The sequence below is a fragment of the Styela clava genome, chromosome 1 (genome assembly GCF_964204865.1).
Source record: "Styela clava chromosome 1, kaStyClav1.hap1.2, whole genome shotgun sequence".
Lineage (NCBI taxonomy): Eukaryota > Metazoa > Chordata > Ascidiacea > Stolidobranchia > Styelidae > Styela > Styela clava.
Genome location: NC_135250.1, coordinates 6,691,243 through 6,714,239, shown reverse-complemented (window position 1 = coordinate 6,714,239; position 22,997 = coordinate 6,691,243). Strand labels below are relative to the sequence as shown.

Here is a 22,997-nt window from a genome sequence, read left to right as displayed (position 1 = left end):
ATTGATTGAATTTACTTTAAACTCATATTACTTTTATATCAAGTTGCGTTAGGCCCGTCAGTAATTTTAGAATTGATCAAAAGGTACATTGCGCTCAAAATTAACTGTCTCAATTTACAGTGACTATATGGTTTCAAAAGCCAATCAATCAAAATGTGCGTCATAGCACACGAAATTTGTCAGTTAACAATCTCTAAAATAGTATTGTGAGCTGTTGCGGTATTCCTAAATCAAAACTAACTTTTTCAATTTTTTTTAGCATCTCGATTCTCGTCGCCGATGTTTACATAATAACTCGTTTTTCTCACTGGTTTCACAGTTCCGTGTGAGAAAAAAGTTATTACCGTCGTTCTCGTGGCACAAGACATATATATGTTGAGAAAAAAATTGTGATTTAGGTGGAATAAACACCGACGTAAAGGTGTTTACGGATTAAATAACACGTCACGCTGACGAAAACAATCGACGATTTTAACAAAATGCAAATGCACGCGTTATTAGCGACTTTTTCATTTTTCCAAAAATTCAATCTAGAGGGAGGGGGTCACCCCGAACTACAACAGTTGCGAATAAATTTATCACTCTCCTGTTGGAGTGACGCAATAACTTTCGCATGCTACAGAAGTATCGTAGGATCGTTCGCGATTCAAGGCGCACGAAATTCGGCAAGGTCATTTCTAAACTTCGGCAGCGGCGAAACTTTTGTTACGTAATATGCTTGCCCGGGCTCAAATACTGTATATGTATGACGTATTTTGCGCATGTGCAGGACTGCATTCTTTCTGTTTTAAAACACACGAGAGGCGCTGCATAAAATTGGTTCGGAGTATTTTTTTGTGGTATGTTATTAAATTCACTCAACACCAGACGCTATCGACTACTTAAGGGAAGGCGATCGACTTGTTGGGCACCCCTGAATTATATACAATCGAAAGCCACGACAGAAACAAGTTATTTAAAAATCTTTAATCAGATTTGTGTTTTTCGTCTTTTTGAATCGTGGCTTCAATGGCCAATAAGCTAAAATCAACTCGCTGATGATAAAAAATATCAATCAATGTTTGGCTCAGATATCTTATGCTCTGACAATTTACAAAAAATGATCAGCCGGCTTATATATTTAATACGATGCAAATATATATGGGTGCAATTCCCGTTGGTACCGATGCCCCTGTGTGTAAATGTACCATAGATAACGTTCATCGGTGTAAAGTTGAAGGACCAAATATACGTGGGCTGAAACGTACGGTACATGTCCCCAGTTTCAGTTTGACAGCCAACGTTGTTAAAAACTTTAATTCGGACAAATTTTGAATGATTGGGGATTATTCACTTATACTGAGCTCTAAAGGATTTGTTTCAGGAGGTCCTACCTTCGCAAAAATTTTCAAAGATACATTCACATTATCAAACATTTTATTCTCTCAGTATCGGTAAACAAATTTCTAAATTCAGTATGTATATATATATATATATATACATATTATATATCAATTCACAACATGATTTTAGTCATATGATTGCAGAATATTGACAATGATTAGTGAGTTCTTTGGAATGCCAATCAGCATATCATCCCACTGTTAATTATAAACCATAGCCTCCAGTGATTTCGAGGCATGCCCCGTTCACGTATGAACTTTCATCAGATGCCAGGAATAAAATACATTTTGCTATTTCCTCGGGTTTTGCCAATCTTTTCATCGGTATACCCTCTTCAATCGCTTGTAGAAAATCTCTGGGAAACGTCTTTAGTAGTGGCGTTGTAGTTAGGCCAGGTAACACTGCATTGCATCGAACTTTATGTTTTCCATAATCCAAAGCCAAGGTTTTGGTGATGCCAACGACCCCAAATTTAGAAGCGATATAATCGGACATTTCTGCTACGCATTTGATGACAGTAGAGCTCGATATATTTACCACGGTGGCTCGGGTGTCATTGGAATTAGTGTTAAACTTTTCCAGTGACAACAAAAATTGCTTGCACATTATGAAAGTACCTTTCAAATTAACTCGAATAAGGTCGTCGAAGACAGTTTCCTCCATCTGGTCAAAAGAAGATGGAGTGGTTGCTATTCCTGCACAGTTAACAAGCACTGTAATTTTTTTCCCAAGTTTTTCTTCGGCAGTCTTGAAGGCTTCTTTTGCTTGATCGGAAGAGCTTACATCGGACTTGATTGTACAATGTACGTTACCATGGTTCGTATCAAGAAGTTTTAATGTTTCATCCAGCCCGTCTTGGTTTAGATCCAAAATTGCAACACTACAACCTTCTCTAGCGAACAGTTCAGAAACCGATCGTCCAATCCCACTTCCCCCTCCAGTTACCATAGCCGCCTTTCCCGATAATCTGAGCGACATTGTAATCAAATTCGTATTCGTTCTTATTTAAATTAAAATCTGAAAAAACGATTCTCATTTTAAATGTAAATTTTTTTTTATATTTCATTATTATTCAATCTAAGCATCTTGTATGAGTATATAGCATAATGCGAGTAACTTACTTAACTGCCGGCAGTAAGATCACTGAGCGATTGTCAGCTTCAGTGCTCTGCTGCATTTGCTGTAATAAAGCTTTCGTTATGTCGGCATTGCGATATCAAAGCAGGACGTGATGCAGTTAACGAAACAATTTGAACTTGATAACTTTCCGACACAGTATTTATTCGTGAACCATGTATGACACTTAGTTAAATAAAAGCATAAATCTCTGTGGATAAAACAGCTGCAATTTACATTTTTTGCATATATATCCTGAACTTGAGATCGATAGCTATCGCAACAAGTAATCGTAGGGTATATAATCAAAATGTATGATATCATTTCCACAAACAACACTCTTTGGGTAAAAGGAGCGAATAATAAAGTTTCTGACATTTTTATTTATTTCCAATCTGAAATTCTAAACCTGACTCAATTGCAATAGAATTCATCTGTAAGTGGATCAATGATGTATGTACAGGTGGTCTACATCGGTTGCTATTAGTTCACATTCATTACAATTGCATATCAGTGAAAACACTTTCTTCTCTAGATTTTTGCTGGGAAGTCTCATGGTCACCAGAGATTGTTATCTCTTTCTCCATCCGTCTTAATTAAATCAACGATGCGTGCATGATGCTTAAACCTGATTGATGGTAGTGTTTGCAAACAGCTTAGTTCACATGCTTTCAGGAGTTTGCACACGCCTCATCGAATGCTCGCACAAGAAGCCAGAAATCTTTCAACAGCAAACACACGGAACATGGATCGTACCTGATCTACTGTAGAAATCTGAGCCTATCTCAAGACAAATAAAAATGTAATGTTGGAGGGATATTCTTATTCCATAGCGGCCTAGCCCTTTTTATCAATTTTATTTTGAAAGCAGAAACGGAATTTAATAACAGTAATCTAGGACCAGCTTCGATCAAAGTTCAAGGAGACAAAAGAAATCAACAACAAACAACACAACAATATTAGTGAAAACACTTTCTCTAGCTTTTTGCTGGAAACTCTCAATGTCACCATAGATTGGTATCTCTTTCCTCGAGAATCCGTCTTAAGTATGTCAACGGTGCGTGCATGAAGTAATGTTCAAATAAAAGAACACGGAAATCACGAAGATGTTGTGATCGAGTATGAGCCACGGCCAGCCATGAATGAATCTCCGATCCGCATCCGTTTCCAATTTTCGGGTACGGATTTTCTTCTGGCCTACGAGGCCAGGACTCAAGTATGAGTTATCAATCAGACAAAAAATGTCTGGATCTTCAGCACCGGCATGTTGCATACGGGGTATATTGGTCAAATTTTAACGGATGTAGCATAAGTTAAAGGAAAAAACGAATATGAAGTTGAATTGTGATGTAGCGAGTATATATTTGTTATTGTGAATTTTTTAATGTTATTTAAACCCTTTATATTATTAGTATGTCCAACACGGGGAATTTGATATCGTTCGTTTTGATATCGTTTCCTTTTTGGTGATTTACTCGCGTCAAGCTTAATGCAACGTTGCTTGTGCCGAGAAGATTGGTGACGCATTTTCGGCCTTCGGACGAGAGTGCTTTTTTTGTCAGCATGTTCTTTGTCAGCCGTAAATTTCATTTCAACTGTATACTAGTATTAAAGTTTGAAGTGTATTTCAATATCTGCTCATAGGAGTAATTCGATTGTGAGACTTGTACGATATATAAACATGTGGCATCTTAATCTTAACCTTCGAATTCCTGATATTACGGGGTATAGGACAAGCAGAATACGAATCTACTTTTCTAAACAGTGGTTCTTAAACTGGGGGGCGTGCCCCCCTTGGGGGGCGCGAGAGGTCACAAGATGGAATCGAAAGTTTCCATGCAACGTCACCTGAAACGGTCTTAGGTTCGTTAAAAATGCCTGATTTTTCGCGGTATAATACCCCTTTTTTGTCCCGCATTATTCAATCTATAACAACTACAAGAATTCGAAATGTCTCTCTATTTTACTTCATTTGTGTTCAAGGTAGCTCGCGGTTGCGACGACTCATGACAGAATAAACTCATTACAGATCTAAAATACCACATCAATCCCTGGGCATGAGGATGTGAAATCAACTGTCCGACAATATTTAGTTTTGATATATATTGCGCTCATGCAAATTCGTTATTGTCGTTAGAAAGATCTGGTATAAAATCTCCAAAAAGTATATATATTCAATATAGTACAATGAAATTACATATAAAGTATATTAATAAATCAGAAATACATATTCATCGCCCCATAACACCCGTGGTACGGCTCCTGGGTCAGTTGTTGAGATTACACCACTCGTTGAAATAGCCGACTTTTTCAACGGATATGTATTGGTTTTCCTGTTAAATAAAACATTCAATCCATGATCGATATAAATATTTGAAATGGTTGCTTTATCCACACTACAGGTGTGCCGCGGGAACAAGGAATATACGAGATTTGCGATGTCTAAGAAAGTGTTTTTGAACTTTCGCGTTCCATCCCATAACAAAATCCGTTGGTGTATTCCGTTTTAGTTTTAGTATTTTATAATGCCGCTTTTTTCATCAAGAAATTTTTGGTTGCGGATTCACTTCTTCATTCTATCTTTAGCATCTCGTCGCTGATATGATTATATATTAAATACTAACTCGTTTTCCCCACAGGTGTGCGAGAACGCAAAAAGTAATTATGTCTTCGCGGCACAAAATATTTGTTGAGAGAAATGAGGGCGAAAACAATCGGACATTTAAACAAAATGCAATCGCAAACGTCATTAGGGACTTTATTTTTCAGCGCTCAAGGGCCGGGAAAAGTCCACATGCATAATTACTTTTTACAATTGAACGGCTTTTTTATGCTACAAATCTACATAAATTCATTTGCACTTCTCCATTGTGTAAACTGTATTTTTGACCTAGTGGTTGTCCAAAGGTTTTGGTAGTGAATTTTAGAGATGTTAGGCAAGCCAAGAAGTCTGTAATTGTTGTGTATTTTTAACATACAGTAATTATTTGTGCATTGCTCAATAGTGAAGTAAATGATTGAAATTTTACCCGTCGTAAACGTATATGCAGAAAATACCACGCAAAGAGCATACGTTTATTGCGTGCTTAATTTTACGTAAAATTTAAGTTGACTTCACCAGGTATTGCAACCTGAGCGGAAAAAAGAGAATGTATGATGACCAGTATTTGTGTATTGCTTTATACATACGATAGTGAAGGGCGAAATTGTACCCCGATGCGTTTTATGCCTAAATAATCTGAGCAATGACACTATGAGACCAACACTCTCACAGCGCCATCTTATTATAAAGCAACTTGCCCATTACAAAAGCATTTTTTCAAAGCAAAAAGAGGGGGGGGGGGGCGCGAAGTTCATAAAATTTTTCAAAGGGGGGCGAGGCTCAATAAGTTTAAGAACCACTGCTCTAGAGCGTGATGTAATTTGCCATCCGTGAATTCTGAATTTATGTTTCAGGACAAACGCGAATCGTTTTGGATTTTCAGCCTTTACAGACGGACGAACTTACTCCGATTAGTTGCAGAAGAAACGAACCACAGAAACAACCACCAAACAACACAATTATCAACAACAAATAGATCTTTTATACAAAGCCCCCATCACTAATGAAAAAATGCGAGATTTGAGGAAATCACACCCGCCACGTTTTAAAATAAAAAATTACCGGTAGTAACTATCTAGTTAAGGTTCGGAATGATTTAAAAATTTGAATTTTTAGAGCAATCTGCATTTTTAGCCCCAACCGGATAATTACTATTTTATTTTGAGCGGTTGCAGGGGTGTTTTTTTGGCAGGTGCTTCGTACAAAAGATCCCAACAAATTAGCAAAATAACCCGGGGGTCCACTTCGTAACCAATAACTTCAACAATGATGGCGAGCAATGTTGCTTTTATGATACAACAATCGAAACGTTCAAAATGACGTATAGCAAATACTTTCAGGATTTGTTTCTTTCTAATACAATGTCAATTAATGTTTGTAATATTTTTTTTTTGGCCTGTACTTTCGTCCAGCATTGCATTATGTATTTGTTTTTGTGGACAATACACTCAAGTAAATATTGACAATTTGAAATTCTTTCAGTCACGCTGTAAGTTTGCGATGTTTGTTTGAGCTGGACAGTGAAGCGTTTAAACCCAATAGCCTACATACGTATTTGTGTTTCGACTATATTCGCTTCTTTCCGTGAATATTAAATTTGTTCTCCCCAGTTTAAGTAATAGAATGGCAAATGAAATATAAAACGTGTATGTAATAGACATCTAAATTCCATTTTCAGATTCGTATTCAAGAGCTTTAATTGAACCTAAGGCCCTATAATGTCGCTTTATCGATTATCGGGGAAGGCTGCTATTGTGACTGGAGGAGGAAGTGGAATAGGACGCTCAGTTTGCAAAGTATTTGCCCGAGAAGGTTGCAGCGTTGCGGTTTTGGATTCAAATCAAGACGGAATCGCGGAGACTATAAAACTTATGGACAGTAAACAAGACTGCATACACTGTTCCATTAAAGCTGATGTAACCTCATCTGATCAAGTTCAAAAAGCCTTCAAGACCGCTGAGGAAGAACTTGGAAAGAAAGTGACTGTGCTTATTAACTGTGCAGGCATCGCACAAACCCAACGTTTTCTCAGCGAAACGGAAGAGCAAGTTTTTGATGATACCATTCGAGTTAATTTGAAAGGTACCTTTATAATGTGCAAGCAATTTATGATGTCGTTAGGAATATCCAGAGACGACGAGGACACCAGAGGAATCATAGTCAATGTATCGAGCCGGTATGGAATACAAGGATTCCCAGGAGTGTCGAGTTATTGTTCTTCTAAATTTGGGGTAATTGGATTAACTAAAACTGCTGCGTTAGAATATGCTCAGCATAAAGTTCGTTGCAATGCAGTGTTACCTGGTCCTACTAAAACACCGTTACTCGAAACTTTTCCGGAAGACCATATTGCTTCTCTTGAAAAAGATATTCCCATGAAAAGAATAGCAAAGCCCGAAGAAGTAGCAAGCTGTATTTTATTTCTGGCATGTGAAGAAAGTTCGTTCGTAAATGGGGCATGCTTGGAAGTCACTGGAGGATATGGCCTATAAGTTATGGAAAGACGACTAATACTTCTGTCTACTAAATTTCACGACTGGAATCTAATCAAATTCAAAACCATTGGTATATGAATACTAAAAGTCGCTCGTCAATTCCACAGCCATTGATCATATCCTGATTTCACCTGACCTGGAACAGTACTTCAATCGCCAACAAATATCTTCAATTTTCAAACCATCCCATGTAATTAAGTGTTTACGTGATTCTTTTATCCATAAAATAAGAATTGAATAAACACTAAATAAAGTTAAAATTTGATCGTTTGCTTAAGGTTTAGAACACCGTTCATTACACATTTCGCAATGGATATATAAAATAGGCGGAACGGCTGATGCAGAGAGTCTTGCGGTTGGAGTAGGATTTTCATATTTATTCATGGGGAGAGGAAAGCCAATAATACTGCTTAATCATATGGTGTACCACAGCCTCTCGTGGAGTTACCGAGTATGGGATTAGATAGCGAGTTTTAGGTTTTAAATGCATTGACTGGATGATAGAGGAAGCCTTAACCGTCAACTGACCACCTGTTACGTAAACGACCCTATGGCGGCGACGTACCCAGCAAATCTCCCGCACTTAATTTTGTCTTCAACGGGATTCAAACCCACGCAAATTCCTAACGCTTAGCACGATGCGCCAACCGTCGCTGAGATAGTCTTGTTTTTTTGAGTTAATATCACGTCCGATTGTATCCGAAACATCGCGATGAGCGCTGACAAGTTCCCCGTAAGCGCACTGCTGATTAGTACAGGACAGGGGTTCCAAAACTTTTTCAGCTTGCAGCTTCACACTAACAGCGAGATGAAAAAGTCGCGGCACAACTCTTACAAATCAGTTTTATTAAATCCCTTATCCGTAAATATTATTCTTTCGACAGTTAATAAGATTAAAACAAGATTTTGCGGGTCAATTGCAACAAGTCTTGATCGTTTTTAGCTTTTAATTTATGTCTGCGCAGAAAATTAACATCTGCAATCTATATATACCGACAATATAACAAAAAGACTAGTAACAGACCCAAATAAATTATAAAATGTATATAGATGATTTGAGACAAAAAATAGCCCGGTATGCGTTATTTCATTGGAAAAATATGTTGCGGCAAAAGGTCCAGCACAAAACTCGAGTACATCTTGACCTCAATTAGTTGAGTTTACTGTAATTTCTTATAATGCAATAATATTATTTAGGACGTTGGTATATGTTTAAACTACTGAAGCGTTTTCCAAATGCACGGCAGAATTAATAGAATTAGTTCAAAATAAGTACACAGAACGCTATAATTGCCTTTGACCTAATGCAAAATTAGGCGAAGAGCTCTCACTACTACGTCATCAACGGGACATCCAATTTGGGGTTTTCATGTACTTATCCAGGGTTTCCCTGCGTGCCGCGGCAAGGTCTTGAAAGTGTGCCGCGAATTTTCACAAAATTCCTGATATTTTTTTCACAATAATCAACACTGCAATGAACTTTATTACATTGCAATCAGTGATGGGTGTAGTTCGGTAACCCAAAACCTAGTCCATTTGGAACATACCGGTATTCTATGGGTTCCGTTTTTTCGGTTCACCTTGTATGAAGATTATTCTGTGTCCACCTATAGATGATGCAATATGCAACACTTCTCCAATATATATTGCGTTATACGTTTTCGACACCAACCCAACAATGCTCAATACAAAGTCGCTAGATTTTAACTAGACATCATGCAGGACATTTAAAAAAGAACTCGGTTTAGGTTTTAATATTAATAAATCTGTGCTGAGATTCTGAATTAAGATCAGGTTCCCTTCATATTAAATTCACATTTTTCTTTCTATATATTAGATACAAATTTTCATTACATCTTATGCAGAATTTGCGAAACGCCAAATATAGAACCTAGTCGTCAGCTGCGGTGCACGTTACCGATTTGATGCGGTCTTCTAATGTCCAAAATAGAAAACAAGAACAGGTTCGCTGATTATCAAACCAATTCAAGAAGTAGTTTTGGCATGCCCGCTGAATCTCACCACTACAGTAAATGCTGCAAACCCCTGAGAATTGTGCCCTTGATAAACTATATTGCAAGTATAGTCTATACATGACATGGGCAAACTACAGCATCTGGCCAAACCCGGCCCGTTGGGTTATTCAATATAGCCAGTCTGATGCTGCCACAACCGAACTAAAGCCTAATTTTGATGTTTTAACTAAAAAATAGCTTAAGAAATTTGTTGAAATTGCGATTAAATTTAGTTTTGGCCAGAGGTTTATTGTTTTCCACTTTGACATTTGTAACACTGTAAATATTGTCCATAAAATGTAACTTTTTACGTCACACTCACATGGCCGGCCAGTCTAACTGGGCAAAATTTTTGCCAGTGGTTTGAAAACCTTGCTCACCCACCCCTGGATCAGGTAGTCGGAAACCACCGGGCCGTGGCCCATCGCCGTCTGTGGAAAGGTTACTACCGGTCTGCAGAAAGGTGACACAAAAACGTACAGGGGCCTAATAACACCTCTACAATCCAACCACAAACTCTATGACAAAAAAAAGCAAACCAGACAAACACAACACATTAGTTATTGCTAAACGAACATCAAACAATACCCAGATATTGATTCAGAAGCTGTTACCTTCAGGAATTTTCAACCTGCTAGAATGAACTTACAAACTGCAAAATGCATCAAACACAAAGAAGTCGATTCAATGTATTTTTTTAGATGTCCTAACAAAACATCAGTAGAACAGAGCTCAACTGAAATTGGCTCAATTATATTTTTGTTTAGAAAACCAAGAATCAGCATTTTATCAAAAATTCAAGCATGTGTAGCTTAAAGAGGATTTGAGTATGAATATCAAAATTCTGCTCACTGGTGGAATTTTGAATATTCTTCTCAAAATTATAAGGAATGAGTATCATTCTAACTGGACACAGCACATATATAAGGAGCCAACGAACAGTAATTGGCTTTCCTCATTCATTATGTGTACAACATTCTACAATTCAACGTTGGCAATTTTTGAAATCATACAAACTCAAAAGCAGGAACTTTTGTTGAAGGTCTATCTTTTTCTGCTAGGGTTTCAGAGAGAGAATGTATGCCATCTTTATCAACAATACGAACTCTGACAGCAGGTATTTGAATGATAAATCTTTTACGCAGCTATAAAAATGAGAAATATAAATAATTTTAAATGTTGCTTTATGCTATCTATGCCTTTGACTCAGTGGTCTACCAGTCAAATTGGTCAGTTTTGCCTGGTGATTGGTCAATATGTGGAATTCACAGTCTTAGCTAGGAACTTTCTTCTGATGTCATGATTTACAACATTATACTAATTATGATCCACCGGAGACTTGGACATGTGTTGTGACTCTCATTCAGGATGATTAGTAGTCTTATGACTAATGTGTTCATAATGCTCAGATAAATGAGGAAAGGATTCGAATCAAAACTCAATGAACAAAAATTTTAAATAAAGATATAAAAAACAATACAAACCTCTTGCATGCATTTATCCAAGATTTCAACTGCCTCAAGTTTGGATAAATCTGGACGATACAGTCTGTCCAATATAGAAAGACAAAAATATGAACCGTAACCATGAGCAGCAAAGGGTACCTCCATTGACGATGCCAAGTAATCCATGAAATACAGTGCCGGTCCCATGTCTGGATCAACACCACCTATCAACAGATTTGCCATATATGGAGTCTGTTGAAAATAAAAACATTATGAAAAAGTGAAACTAATCAAATAGGAAATCTATCTATCACATTTTAATATTCATAACTCGGTACTTCTGTAGTATGCGAAACAATATGGCGGACACCGGAAAGTAGTATGTGTACCAGGTTGGGGTTAGGCCATAATTTCAGGTACAAATACTACGGGAGTCACTTGGCTAGTCCCCGAACTTGTAATAGAACTAAGGAAAATTGGAATAAGATTATGGTAAAACCTTAATGAAGTTTAGCAGTACTATTGACTGACACGGCCTCACATGGATTTTTGCACTGAAATTTTGATTGATGCTGTTTGACTTCCCCAAAAAACATTGAGGTACTTCAAAAACAGCAATAAAAAAAAAGACTTTTTGACAATTTTGTACTCGGAAAAAAAAATTTTTTTGCAATGGAAACAAACTTGTTCTATTATATGTTCACCATAACAGACACTTATCATTAAACTTTTTGCTTACATATTTAGTCTTTAGTAAATCACCCATAGGCTACACAGTAAAGATGCCCAATGGTTTTTCCGAGAACTTACAAATATAACTGCTCTATATGGATCGATGGATTGAAAACGATAAAAAATTACCCTGCTTCTCAGATATTCCGCAAGATTCCTTCGAGTAAAATTAGCTGCGGCTCGTGTAGACAATTCATATCCATTTCTCAATTTATAAAGAGTTAAATTTTTCTGAATATATTCTGAGAACTGATCCCTGTCCCCAGGTTCACCAGAAACAGCCATTAATGTGTTCGACCCCAATTTGACCATTTTATCTTCATCTGTAAAATGAATAAGTCACAATGTGGATATTCTCGAAATCTTTTCGATGGTTTTTAGCAAATGGTGCACTATTTTTGAGCCATGATTCATGATCACTTTTAATACTTTGATAATGTAAACGAAATTCTTCAAATAGGTACCGGTAGCGGTATACTTCAGAGATTATAACTGATACCGGTATTGACTAAAATTATTACCGGTACTTTAATACTAAAGCTTGTGAAAAAATCATTTTGTATCAACTCAAGTTTGGATAACATTCGATAAGAAATCGCATTGAATACGCAGATATAGAACTGTCACGCTTAATGCAGTAATGCTGTATTGATAAAAATGGAGTAGTTCATTATGTTATAACTGATTGATTTCAATACCGGTACCGGTATCAGATCAAAACCATAAAAATATGCAATAACTGGTGCAAGTACTACGGTACCGTACGGTAACTAGGTCGGTAAGGTACTTACTGTCTGTGGCAGTGTAAACAGAAAACCAAGTGACCCCACGCGAAACAGCGGAAGGGCTTTACACCCCTATACCGTATACGAGAAAAATAAACTCACAGATCGCCTACCTTGTTGAAATACCACAATACTCCTTGCTGCAGAAGTATCAGCAGCAAGCAATACAAAATCTGGACCTCTGATTCCAATTAAAAACTCCATAACTTCACTGCACAGATCAAAATAGCGAGCGGTGAATTGAGAAACGATAACGATATAGTGATATCATGAATCAGCTAAATCCATTTTGTGCGCAGCCTTAGTCAGCAATTTAGTCTATCACTAACTCTGGAGTCACCGGACTTAATTTTGACCGTACCATGAAATTAAATATTAAGAAAATAGATTTTTTTAGAATAAACATTTAATGGGACAATAGGTGCTGCCACTGGACAAGTAAAAATTTCAATGAATTCGCAACTTGACTACGGACTTCTTGTACTTACGTTTTCAGAGTGATCAGAGCATTTATATAACTCTGGAGTGATGTTGTTTTCAATCGTGTTATGTTAAGTTTGTTTTTTTTACTTTACTGAGTATACCGGGTTTCCCTAAAAATAAGACTTATTCTGAATTCAATATAAGCTTCCACTTAAGATAAGACCTAGTCCAGGGGTGGGCAACCTTTTTTGACTCGCGTGCCAAAATCGGCAAATTTTATCGACAAAACAGTTCCGCGTGCCGACCGAAATTAAAAACAATGCTTTGCCATTTTTAAAGCAGAAATACACAATAATAACCCTTTTAAACATATACAGACAGATTCAATAATCGGGAAAATATCAGTTTGACAATAGATTTGATTACTTTTTCTATATCAGCTGCATTACCGCTGATAAAGATTTTACATTGGGTTTATATTTTATAACTTCCAGGCTACTCCTTTTACGAGATTCAATAAAGTTCATAACTGAGAACCAAAATTCACAAGCATAATATGTAGATGAAAACATGGAGAGTAATGCAGTTGCAAATTTTTTTAGAACACGAAAAATTCTCGGAAATGGCATCCCAATCACGCAATAGTTCGTTTCTGCACTCCTCCCTTGTCTTCCCTTCCCTGATCGCTTATATTTCTTTCGAAATCAATTTATGACAGTAAGTTAGCAAGTAACTCTAGCCAATCTAGCCAACATGAGCTTTACAACTTCATAACTCAAGTAGAAATGAAGAGAAAGGGTGGCACAGGCACAGCGCTCTTCATAATATATTTATTTGTAGCCATATACGCAATGAAAGAGCAAAAAGGGTTTAAATAAATAATGGATTGTTAACAAACTATAATGAATGAACGAAAACCGAGTTTCATCATATAATTCAGAGTCTTGAAGCTTTTTACCTGAAGGAAAATGATATCAATTCCGAGACTTCCGTCGCCAAGTTTGGCACGCGTGCCGGGGGTTGCCCACCCCTGACCTAGTCGATAGCGCGAAATTTTTTTTTACCGAGTCGATAAGAAGAAATCTCTCCTACACGTTTTAAAATTTAAATGAATAATTCCAACGCGTGAGCGGGTAAAGGGTTATTTATAATTAAATGAAGATCAGTTTCCAAATTTTGTATATTTGGAAATCTCGTACTTCTCTACTTCGTAATTTTGTTTTTGATAAATGAAAATAAAAGAAATCCTCTAAAAATAAGCCCTAGTGTTATTTTTCGAACAAAAAAATGAAATAGGATACTGTCTCATTTTTGAGGAAACACGATACGAGAACACTTCCGCAGGTTTTAATTTACCTTTAATTCCAGTTTTATTTGCGTTCCCCAGTTTCCTCTCTTCAAACATATTATTTTCATACTTTGTATTGTGAGACGGGAGAATGAAGAATTAGGCTACTCATGAATGAATTTACTCACGAATGAGTATTTACAAACGATTATTCAAAAACAAAACGGAAGGGTTAATTACAAACTGCCAGACAAGCTGTAGATATGAGAACCCGTAGATTTTATTGTCGACAGGAATTTGTTTCTATCGTAAAATATGACAATACTGTACTCAAGGCTACTAATTTGATACGCTGGCTTGGGTCAAATTACAGGTGACAATTACCCGCGTTGAACATATAGGGAACATAAATAGCCTGGGGCAATCTCTGTGCTCCGATATTTGAAGTAAAAGATGAGTCCGAAAGAAAAATTTGTTTAGTTGAGTTATTATTATTATAAACAGTTGCTTTCTCTCGAGAACAAATATCAAAATCATTTGTACTCAGTTACTCTACTGCTTGGCATGCGGGATCGTGATGTCAATCAGTTTTATTTGCACTAACTTACTAGAAGTAACTTACGAAACCCGTTTTCGGGGCAGCAAACAAGGAGGATATAAAACAATACGAAGTATGTTTCAGAGGCGGTTTGGGCTATTATAGCACCCGCATTTCAATACAGTTTTGCTCATATTTGATGTGATTTCAAACTTTTATTGAGTTTTTCAAAAAACTTTCAGTACATGTTCCTTCCGCCTTAGTTACATTTTCAAACTTGACTAGAGTGAATTCTTGCATCAACCAGTACCTAAAATGTAAATAATCAACAGGTAAACTAGAGAACCCAATGACTCCGATAAAAGCTGTATAAGAAGCAAAATTCTTAAAGCCGAATCATTCGCCAATAGATTGTGGAATTTGTACTATTTGAAAAGAGATTAAAGTGTATAATTACCATTATTCCTAATTTCTCTTATTTCGAATTAGACTGGTAGAAAGACAAAATAGGCTAGTACCGATAAATTATAAAATTTGCTGCAATGATATGGCTAAAGCACCGTCCAATATTTAAAATTTGTAGAGTTGTAGCTGAACTTGCGATGTTGGTGGTATGTCTGCTTTATTTCATGTCGCCGAACAGGATACTCCGTGAAAATATTAGAAGAAATTCAGAAGAAACAAGTGAGAGATTTGCCATACTTATTTTAGAATCTTGTATATAGATGAATGTAATCAAAAGCAAAAAATGGAATTTTATATAGTTAAAATATTGTCCTTTCAGTTAGTAGAGTGATTTGGTGAAACCATAGCATTTTTGAAATTGAAATAAATTACAGTTTTCTATTAAAAAGTGGAAATACGATTTCAAGTTATTTTTATATGCCAATAACACTAATCAATAATTTATATCAACAAGTAGAAAAACATTTTTCGCTTTGTCTTCTTGGTGTGTATCCATGCCACCTTACTATAATAAGCTATGTCACACTAATAGTATGGCAATCCAGTGGTTAGCATGTCGAATAAACTCCATCTAATAAGTGCACCAAACATGACGAGGCGTGTTAAGTTAAATAAACAAAAAAGTCAATACACTGTCTTATTTTTGGTCACAGTTCCTATTCGTAAACAGAAAGACGCGGACGAAATATCACGTTTGCTGGCAATGCGCCAATGGAACTGTGAATCTCGTAAATCGAACAAGTTCCAGTCTGAAGGAGAGAAGGTAATTTACGAGCTTGCAAAGTGAATAGAAACGTTTGTGTAAGCTATTATAATTACGCTGAAAATCCTTTAGTAATATAGAACTACCCAAGGCCATGCCAAACATAAATTTTTCAGGTTAAAGATACAAACGAATTGTGTCCAAAATGGGCAAATGAACTGGACTGGAAACCATCTGATAAACCGCTAATTCAATTGAATCCAGCCCGAATAATATATCCAGCAAATCAAAATGGGCCGAGCAATGAACTAATTTCATTTCAGGAAGCAATATTCATTGGAATTGAAACGAATAGGTATGTTAAAAATATTCATCAGCAGTTTCACATTTTTTTTAAGAATTAATTATTCGGTTGCAGACACAATATTTTGCAAATACCTTACTGATACCGGTCGAGTATAGCGCACGCATGAAGACGTATACTGTAATTGAGAAATTTCACTTATGGTTGACTCAACCACCTGATTTTAGACTTGAACTGACTCACGTTAGTTGCGATAATGACTCATCTTGAGACATGTCCGTTTGGTGAAATTACCTAAATTTAATGATGACCAAAGATTGTACGTACATTAGGGCATCTAATCTCACGACTTTGGGCAACTGTTTGCTAGGCACTTAACGTCATAATTTCATACCTTTTATTTGATAGAACAGTTGTCGTTCCTCAGTTTTTACCCCATAGAATGGACAGAGATACGTTTCACGAAAGTGAAGTGCCAGCTTCAAGAAGGGTTGATCTCAACTTTCTTTCACGCTTAGTTTCTATGGTTACGGTTGATAAAATGCAGGAACTGTGCTATTTGAAATTTGATGTCGGATTTCAGGTAAATTGTGTTATCATTCATCGCTCGATAAGGCGACATTTTATTTCCTAATTTAGTAATTTCCACAAAATTCCAATACCAAATGCGTTTTCAGCAACGCTCTTGAGAGAGTAGTGGGATATTCGATAACCATGCTCATTTGTGAATGAAACTTTGAACAGAACAATCTGATTGTATTTTTTCTGCTCAAATTTTTATCAGAAACAAGACGCGGAATGCAATTTTTTCTCTTATCTCAAAAAAACAAGCGGAATGATTCTAGGGAGCACACATGATACTGTACTCGGTACAGATGGTTTCACGGAAATGAAAATGCTGAAGAAACACGATCGCGCGTGTGAACCTCCTTCATTTCCAGTGCGGAGAATGGCAAAAATTAAACGAGCCATGCGTGTGGACGACGTTAAATATAATTATAGGTAATAATAATAATATTGTTGAGATGTTATAAACGAATATATTACATACTTAAATTTTCGTAGCTGTTAATTATTTATGTATCATAAATTCCAGTATATATTCATTCAATTCAAGAGTCCTGCTGCACACTAACACAAATATATTTCTGTAACGTTTCGTCTGACCAAAATCAGACTTCCTCAGACAAGCAGTTTACAACAATGACAAGAAAAGAGCAATCATGCAGTTTAAATATGGCGATAAATAAATTTGTTTGAAATTAATTGTGAGCAAACAATGAAAAAAACAATTATTGATATTCAGACACAGATTGCGAAATAAAAAAATGCAATCGGTTCTCAGCATGGAATATTTGTTCCGCGGCGTGCTTGATTTCACAATAAGTTTCACTAGAACATTTATCAATGTGTTCTAGGCTCAGATCTTGATAGCCAGGGTCCTTATAATGTGGTTCTTTTAAAGGCGTTGAATTCTTTTTAGTATTGCTTCTAAATTCTTTTCTTGTGGTAGTTGTCGAGTCCGGAGTTTGGCAGGATCCATTCGGATACAGAAGTCACGCGAAAAAGGCTAATATAACGATCAGTAGAGGTTGCGCGAGACTAACTCCCAATCCTTTCTCTATGCCTTTGCGCTAGTGGATCCGTATGCATGTAATGCAAGGATGCTGTAGCAGGAATAAAATACTATAATATGCAATTCAAGAGTCCTGCTGCACACTAACACAAATATATTTCTGTAACGTTTCGTCTGACCAAAATCAGACTTCCTCAGACAAGCAGTTTACAACAATGACAAGAAAAGAGCAATCATGCAGTTTAAATATGGCGATAAATAAATTTGTTTGAAATTAATTGTGAGCAAACAATGAAAAAAACAATTATTGATATTCAGGCACAGATTGCGAAATAAAAAAATGCAATCGGTTCTCAGCATGGAATATTTGTTCCGCGGCGTGCTTGATTTCACAATAAGTTTCACTAGAACATTTATCAATGTGTTCTAGGCTCAGATCTTGATAGCCAGGGTCCTTATAAAGGCGTTGAATTCTTTTTAGTATTGCTTCTAAATTCTTTTCTTGTGGTAGTTGTCGAGTCCGGAGTTTGGCAGGATCCATTCGGATACAGAAGTCACGCGAAAGAGGCTAATATAACGATCAGTAGAGGTTGCGCGAGACTAACTCCCAATCCTTTCTCTATGCCTTTGCGCTAGTGGATCCGTATGCATGTAATGCAAGGATGCTGTAGCAGGAATAAAATACTATAATATGCAATTCAATATGTTGTAAACTGCTTGTCTGAGGAAGTCTGATTTTGGTCAGACGAAACGTTACAGAAATATATTTGTGTTAGTGTGCAGCAGGACTCTTGAATTGCATATTATAGTATTTTATTCCTGCTACAGCATCCTTGCATTACATGCATACGGATCCACTAGCGCAAAGGCATAGAGAAAGGATTGGGAGTTAGTCTCGCGCAACCTCTACTGATCGTTATATTAGCCTCTTTCGCGTGACTTCTGTATCCGAATGGATCCTGCCAAACTCCGGACTCGACAACTACCACAAGAAAAGAATTTAGAAGCAATACTAAAAAGAATTCAACGCCTTTATAAGGACCCTGGCTATCAAGATCTGAGCCTAGAACACATTGATAAATGTTCTAGTGAAACTTATTGTGAAATCAAGCACGCCGCGGAACAAATATTCCATGCTGAGAACCGATTGCATTTTTTTATTTCGCAATCTGTGTCTGAATATCAATAATTGTTTTTTTCATTGTTTGCTCACAATTAATTTCAAACAAATTTATTTATCGCCATATTTAAACTGCATGATTGCTCTTTTCTTGTCATTGTTGTAAACTGCTTGTCTGAGGAAGTCTGATTTTGGTCAGACGAAACGTTACAGAAATATATTTGTGTTAGTGTGCAGCAGGACTCTTGAATTGCATATTATAGTATTTTATTCCTGCTACAGCATCCTTGCATTACATGCATACGGATCCACTAGCGCAAAGGCATAGAGAAAGGATTGGGAGTTAGTCTCGCGCAACCTCTACTGATCGTTATATTAGCCTTTTTCGCGTGACTTCTGTATCCGAATGGATCCTGCCAAACTCCGGACTCGACAACTACCACAAGAAAAGAATTTAGAAGCAATACTAAAAAGAATTCAACGCCTTTAAAAGAACCACATTATAAGGACCCTGGCTATCAAGATCTGAGCCTAGAACACATTGATAAATGTTCTAGTGAAACTTATTGTGAAATCAAGCACGCCGCGGAACAAATATTCCATGCTGAGAACCGATTGCATTTTTTTATTTCGCAATCTGTGTCTGAATATCAATAATTGTTTTTTTCATTGTTTGCTCACAATTAATTTCAAACAAATTTATTTATCGCCATATTTAAACTGCATGATTGCTCTTTTCTTGTCATTGTTGTAAACTGCTTGTCTGAGGAAGTCTGATTTTGGTCAGACGAAACGTTACAGAAATATATTTGTGTTAGTGTGCAGCAGGACTCTTGAATTGCATATTATAGTATTTTATTCCTGCTACAGCATCCTTGCATTACATGCATACGGATCCACTAGCGCAAAGGCATAGAGAAAGGATTGGGAGTTAGTCTCGCGCAACCTCTACTGATCGTTATATTCATTCATTTGTGTTATTCATTTGTGGTTATTATTTTGCTGAATTATTAACATTTTTTAAATGAAGACTTAAATTTTATAACGCAGGTCGGACTTGCCGTGTGCGGTTTTAATAGATACATACAAAACATTCACAAATGATTTTGATGGCTTTGATCAAGCAATATTGGACAAGGCAATCAATGATATCAACTCTCTCACACATGAAGATTTAATCGGAGCAAATAGTCGAACAAAATTCAAGCTGGTTGAAATATTTACGAAAAGACCAAGATATATTCGTGAAATAGCAAAGGAATTCATTGGAAAGGTTATGCAAGGTGATGAATATATAGCGATGCACTGGAGGTTAGTATGTGTTCTTTATCGAGGCAAATACAGAAATTGCTAAGTTAGCTACCAATATATATATATATTATAGGTTGTCATAATCGTCGATATTGGTCATTTCAACATGATAGAATAGCATCGTCCATTTCAATAATCGATGTTATCGATTATATTTGATATGAACGAGAAGTTATGATATCGGTCAATCTCTGGCTCCAACTTATCATAATTTCCGTCCTCTGTGTTTTTCGTTATTTTTTTTCGTTAGCATTCAGCCAAAGAGAATAATCTAGAACGAGAACTACATGAAGACGAATGACGAAGGAGTAGATGTTTTTCTTTTTTGATTTTTCAATAAAAATGACAAAAATAGGAAGGTAGTTAGTAGTTAGTTCTAACTTCCAATTCATTGATCGACCATACAATGCAACTCCCCATGGCAAACAAAATTTTAATTGAAATTGTTAACTCGATGAGGAATTTGTTTTTCAGATACAATCATGAATTTATTTGCTTCCATAAATATCCATTTTGCGCCCAAATAGAAAAAGTGGAATCTCGTGACCTCTCAGAAGTCATTATCTTAGCAAGCAAAAATTTCACCTCTAGCAAGGTAAAGAATTTTAAACTGAATATGAGAAAAAATATGTATGAGTTCTCCCACAGCTCCGTGTCGAACAATGGTAATCATAAATAACTTCTTCGCGTGGAGTAAGTATGTTCACGGGTAATCAACGACTTTCGTAAATTCTATTACATTACAATATTAGGAAATTATTCATTTGAATGTGTCTGAGAAAAAATCCGAATCAGTAAATCGATAGCCTAAGGTGATCGTTGATATGGCACGGGGGAGCGCTTTGAAACTCATAACAAAATAAAATTTAGTTTTAGTGAGTCAATTTCCCAACCTGATAATTAATTTATTCTTCAAACGGAGAAACCACTGGCATAGCCCCACGGTATGAGCATGAACAAGATTTCTCACTGTCATTTCAACTTATAATTGATAGCCATTTGTGATATGCTGAACTAGATCTGTTCTGGACCGGATATAAAATAAAATAACAACCGAATCTACAATAGGCTCTCGCTGTATTTAGTACAGTATACTATATTTCGGTTATTCGTACAGGTTTCGAAATATTCCAATTGTGATGTGACTCAAGTCGTGCACGTCTATTTAGCAACTGCGACAACCGACTACGAAACGGTAAGTACTAGATTAATTTATTTAGATTCACAATCAAGTTCTATTGGTGGCCTCGACAAAGCTTGTAAAAAATTTATGCCCCACCAGATAAGTCATTGATCACTTACCAGTTTCAAGTGATTTTCATTCCTTCTTTTTTGACGGATAGCTGTAACAATAATTTCTACTAATGTTCATTTATTCTCTTTACGCAAATCATCAAGTTTCTTTCATTTCTATTCTTTTTTGGCTGTTTTAATTGTTAATTATATGCATCTATATTTTGCCCCATTTTCTCAAATATGTATATATCTTTTCAACCGCCGCACTTGTCGTCGTGTATATGAACTTATTCACCACAGTGCATTATAAAAATAGGTTGAATATCCCATTTCTAGATCAAATTTATGACAAAAGACAGCGACTTCCAACGAGAAATATTTCGTAAAATTTTGAAAAAAGAAGGAAAAGCCGACGAAATTTCATATTACGGTGATCAGCGATGCTGGAAAGTTCAACTTTTCAATAAAGTTGACCTATATCGGTTCATCGATTCACACTATCCCAGAGAAAAGTGTTCAGTCATTTGGAGAGATACACACGAACTCATAGCTCTAGTAGAAAATGAAATTTGCAGACAGAGCTCAATTTTTATCTATTCCCCGGAATCTGCATGGTCGGAAATTGCCATGCAAACGAGAACAAACAATGTACCAGTTTGGGATGTTTTATCTGAACTTGCCGAAATAAATGCTATTGATGAAATATATTAATAAATTGCCTATCTTAATGCAAACACATTTGCATTGACGAAATCGGTTTGAACAAAAGCGACTTTTTTAACAATAGTGTCGATTCGACCCATATCAACGCTCGTATGATGGTTGAATAAACCTTCTGTCCGCGCTTAACCACTTACGTTCACTCTTAGGGAACGGTTACACGGTTAGATCTTTATATCCCAGGGATAGTATGTAGGCCTAACCGCCTAATCCATGCCATCAGATACACAAACTATCACTTTGGGGATAAATTACATTTGAGGAACTAAAAGGGGGATACATAAATAAGTATATACAATAGGTAGGGAAGATGCGGGAGAGATGAGCCATTTTTTATATATTTAGTTATATCTCCTCAATCGTTCGTAGCAATTTGAAGACGCTCATATCATCCGAAGGTCATTACCTCTGCTATATTACAGTTATGTCTCTTTTAATCCAACCGACCCTGTTTCTGAGTTATGCCAGTTTTAAAAAGGGGTGTCAGATGTCACAAGTCTCCTGCATGTTGAGGAGAGTTGTGCATACCATTGATGAGAGTTGAGCCGCTACATGCAGAATGGCACGGGAAGTAGCGTTTAAGTTGCAATCGGGAGAGTATCTTTCACAAATGTAAGATGCAAATACTTCTGTATCGGAACCGTGAGGCAACTGGGCAACTTTAACTTAGCTAATCTTAAATAGGAGGCAATGCATCTATAATCTTATTTATTTTTGTCAGTCAATACAGAATGGAAACG

At 36.4% G+C, this 22,997-nt stretch overlaps 2 protein-coding genes and 2 pseudogenes across 3 annotated transcripts; 2 read left to right on the top strand and 2 right to left on the bottom strand.

The window, feature by feature from the left end:
* Window positions 1–1,414: 1,414 nt before the first annotated feature.
* LOC120341286 ((3R)-3-hydroxyacyl-CoA dehydrogenase pseudogene) lies at window positions 1,415–2,361 on the bottom strand (annotated as a pseudogene).
* Window positions 2,362–6,741: 4,380 nt separating this feature from the next.
* LOC120348271 (3-oxoacyl-[acyl-carrier-protein] reductase FabG pseudogene) lies at window positions 6,742–8,116 on the top strand (annotated as a pseudogene).
* A 2,170-nt stretch (window positions 8,117–10,286) lies between these two features.
* On the bottom strand, window positions 10,287–12,844 carry LOC120343307 (proteasome subunit beta type-2-like). The gene is made up of 4 exons (XM_039412449.2): window positions 12,687–12,844; window positions 11,918–12,111; window positions 11,096–11,308; window positions 10,287–10,756 (listed from the first exon to the last, which is right to left on the bottom strand). Exons 1-4 carry the CDS (start codon window positions 12,775–12,777, stop codon window positions 10,619–10,621), a joined length of 636 nt encoding a protein of 211 aa, XP_039268383.1. The 5' UTR covers window positions 12,778–12,844; the 3' UTR covers window positions 10,287–10,618.
* Window positions 12,845–14,792: 1,948 nt separating this feature from the next.
* LOC120348481 (uncharacterized) lies at window positions 14,793–22,553 on the top strand. 2 transcript variants are annotated; one of them, XM_039418605.2, is made up of 10 exons: window positions 14,793–14,955; window positions 15,406–15,506; window positions 15,941–16,050; window positions 16,167–16,345; window positions 16,703–16,877; window positions 17,079–17,296; window positions 20,041–20,301; window positions 20,776–20,896; window positions 21,419–21,496; window positions 21,874–22,553. In XM_039418605.2, exons 2-10 carry the CDS (start codon window positions 15,425–15,427, stop codon window positions 22,246–22,248), a joined length of 1,599 nt encoding a protein of 532 aa, XP_039274539.2. In that variant the 5' UTR covers window positions 14,793–14,955; window positions 15,406–15,424; the 3' UTR covers window positions 22,249–22,553. The 2 variants fall into 2 exon arrangements, with proteins under 2 accessions (XP_039274539.2, XP_039274538.2); XM_039418604.2 differs by lacking the exon at window positions 14,793–14,955 and having other exon boundaries at window positions 15,316–15,506; window positions 21,874–22,552.
* Window positions 22,554–22,997: the final 444 nt, after the last annotated feature.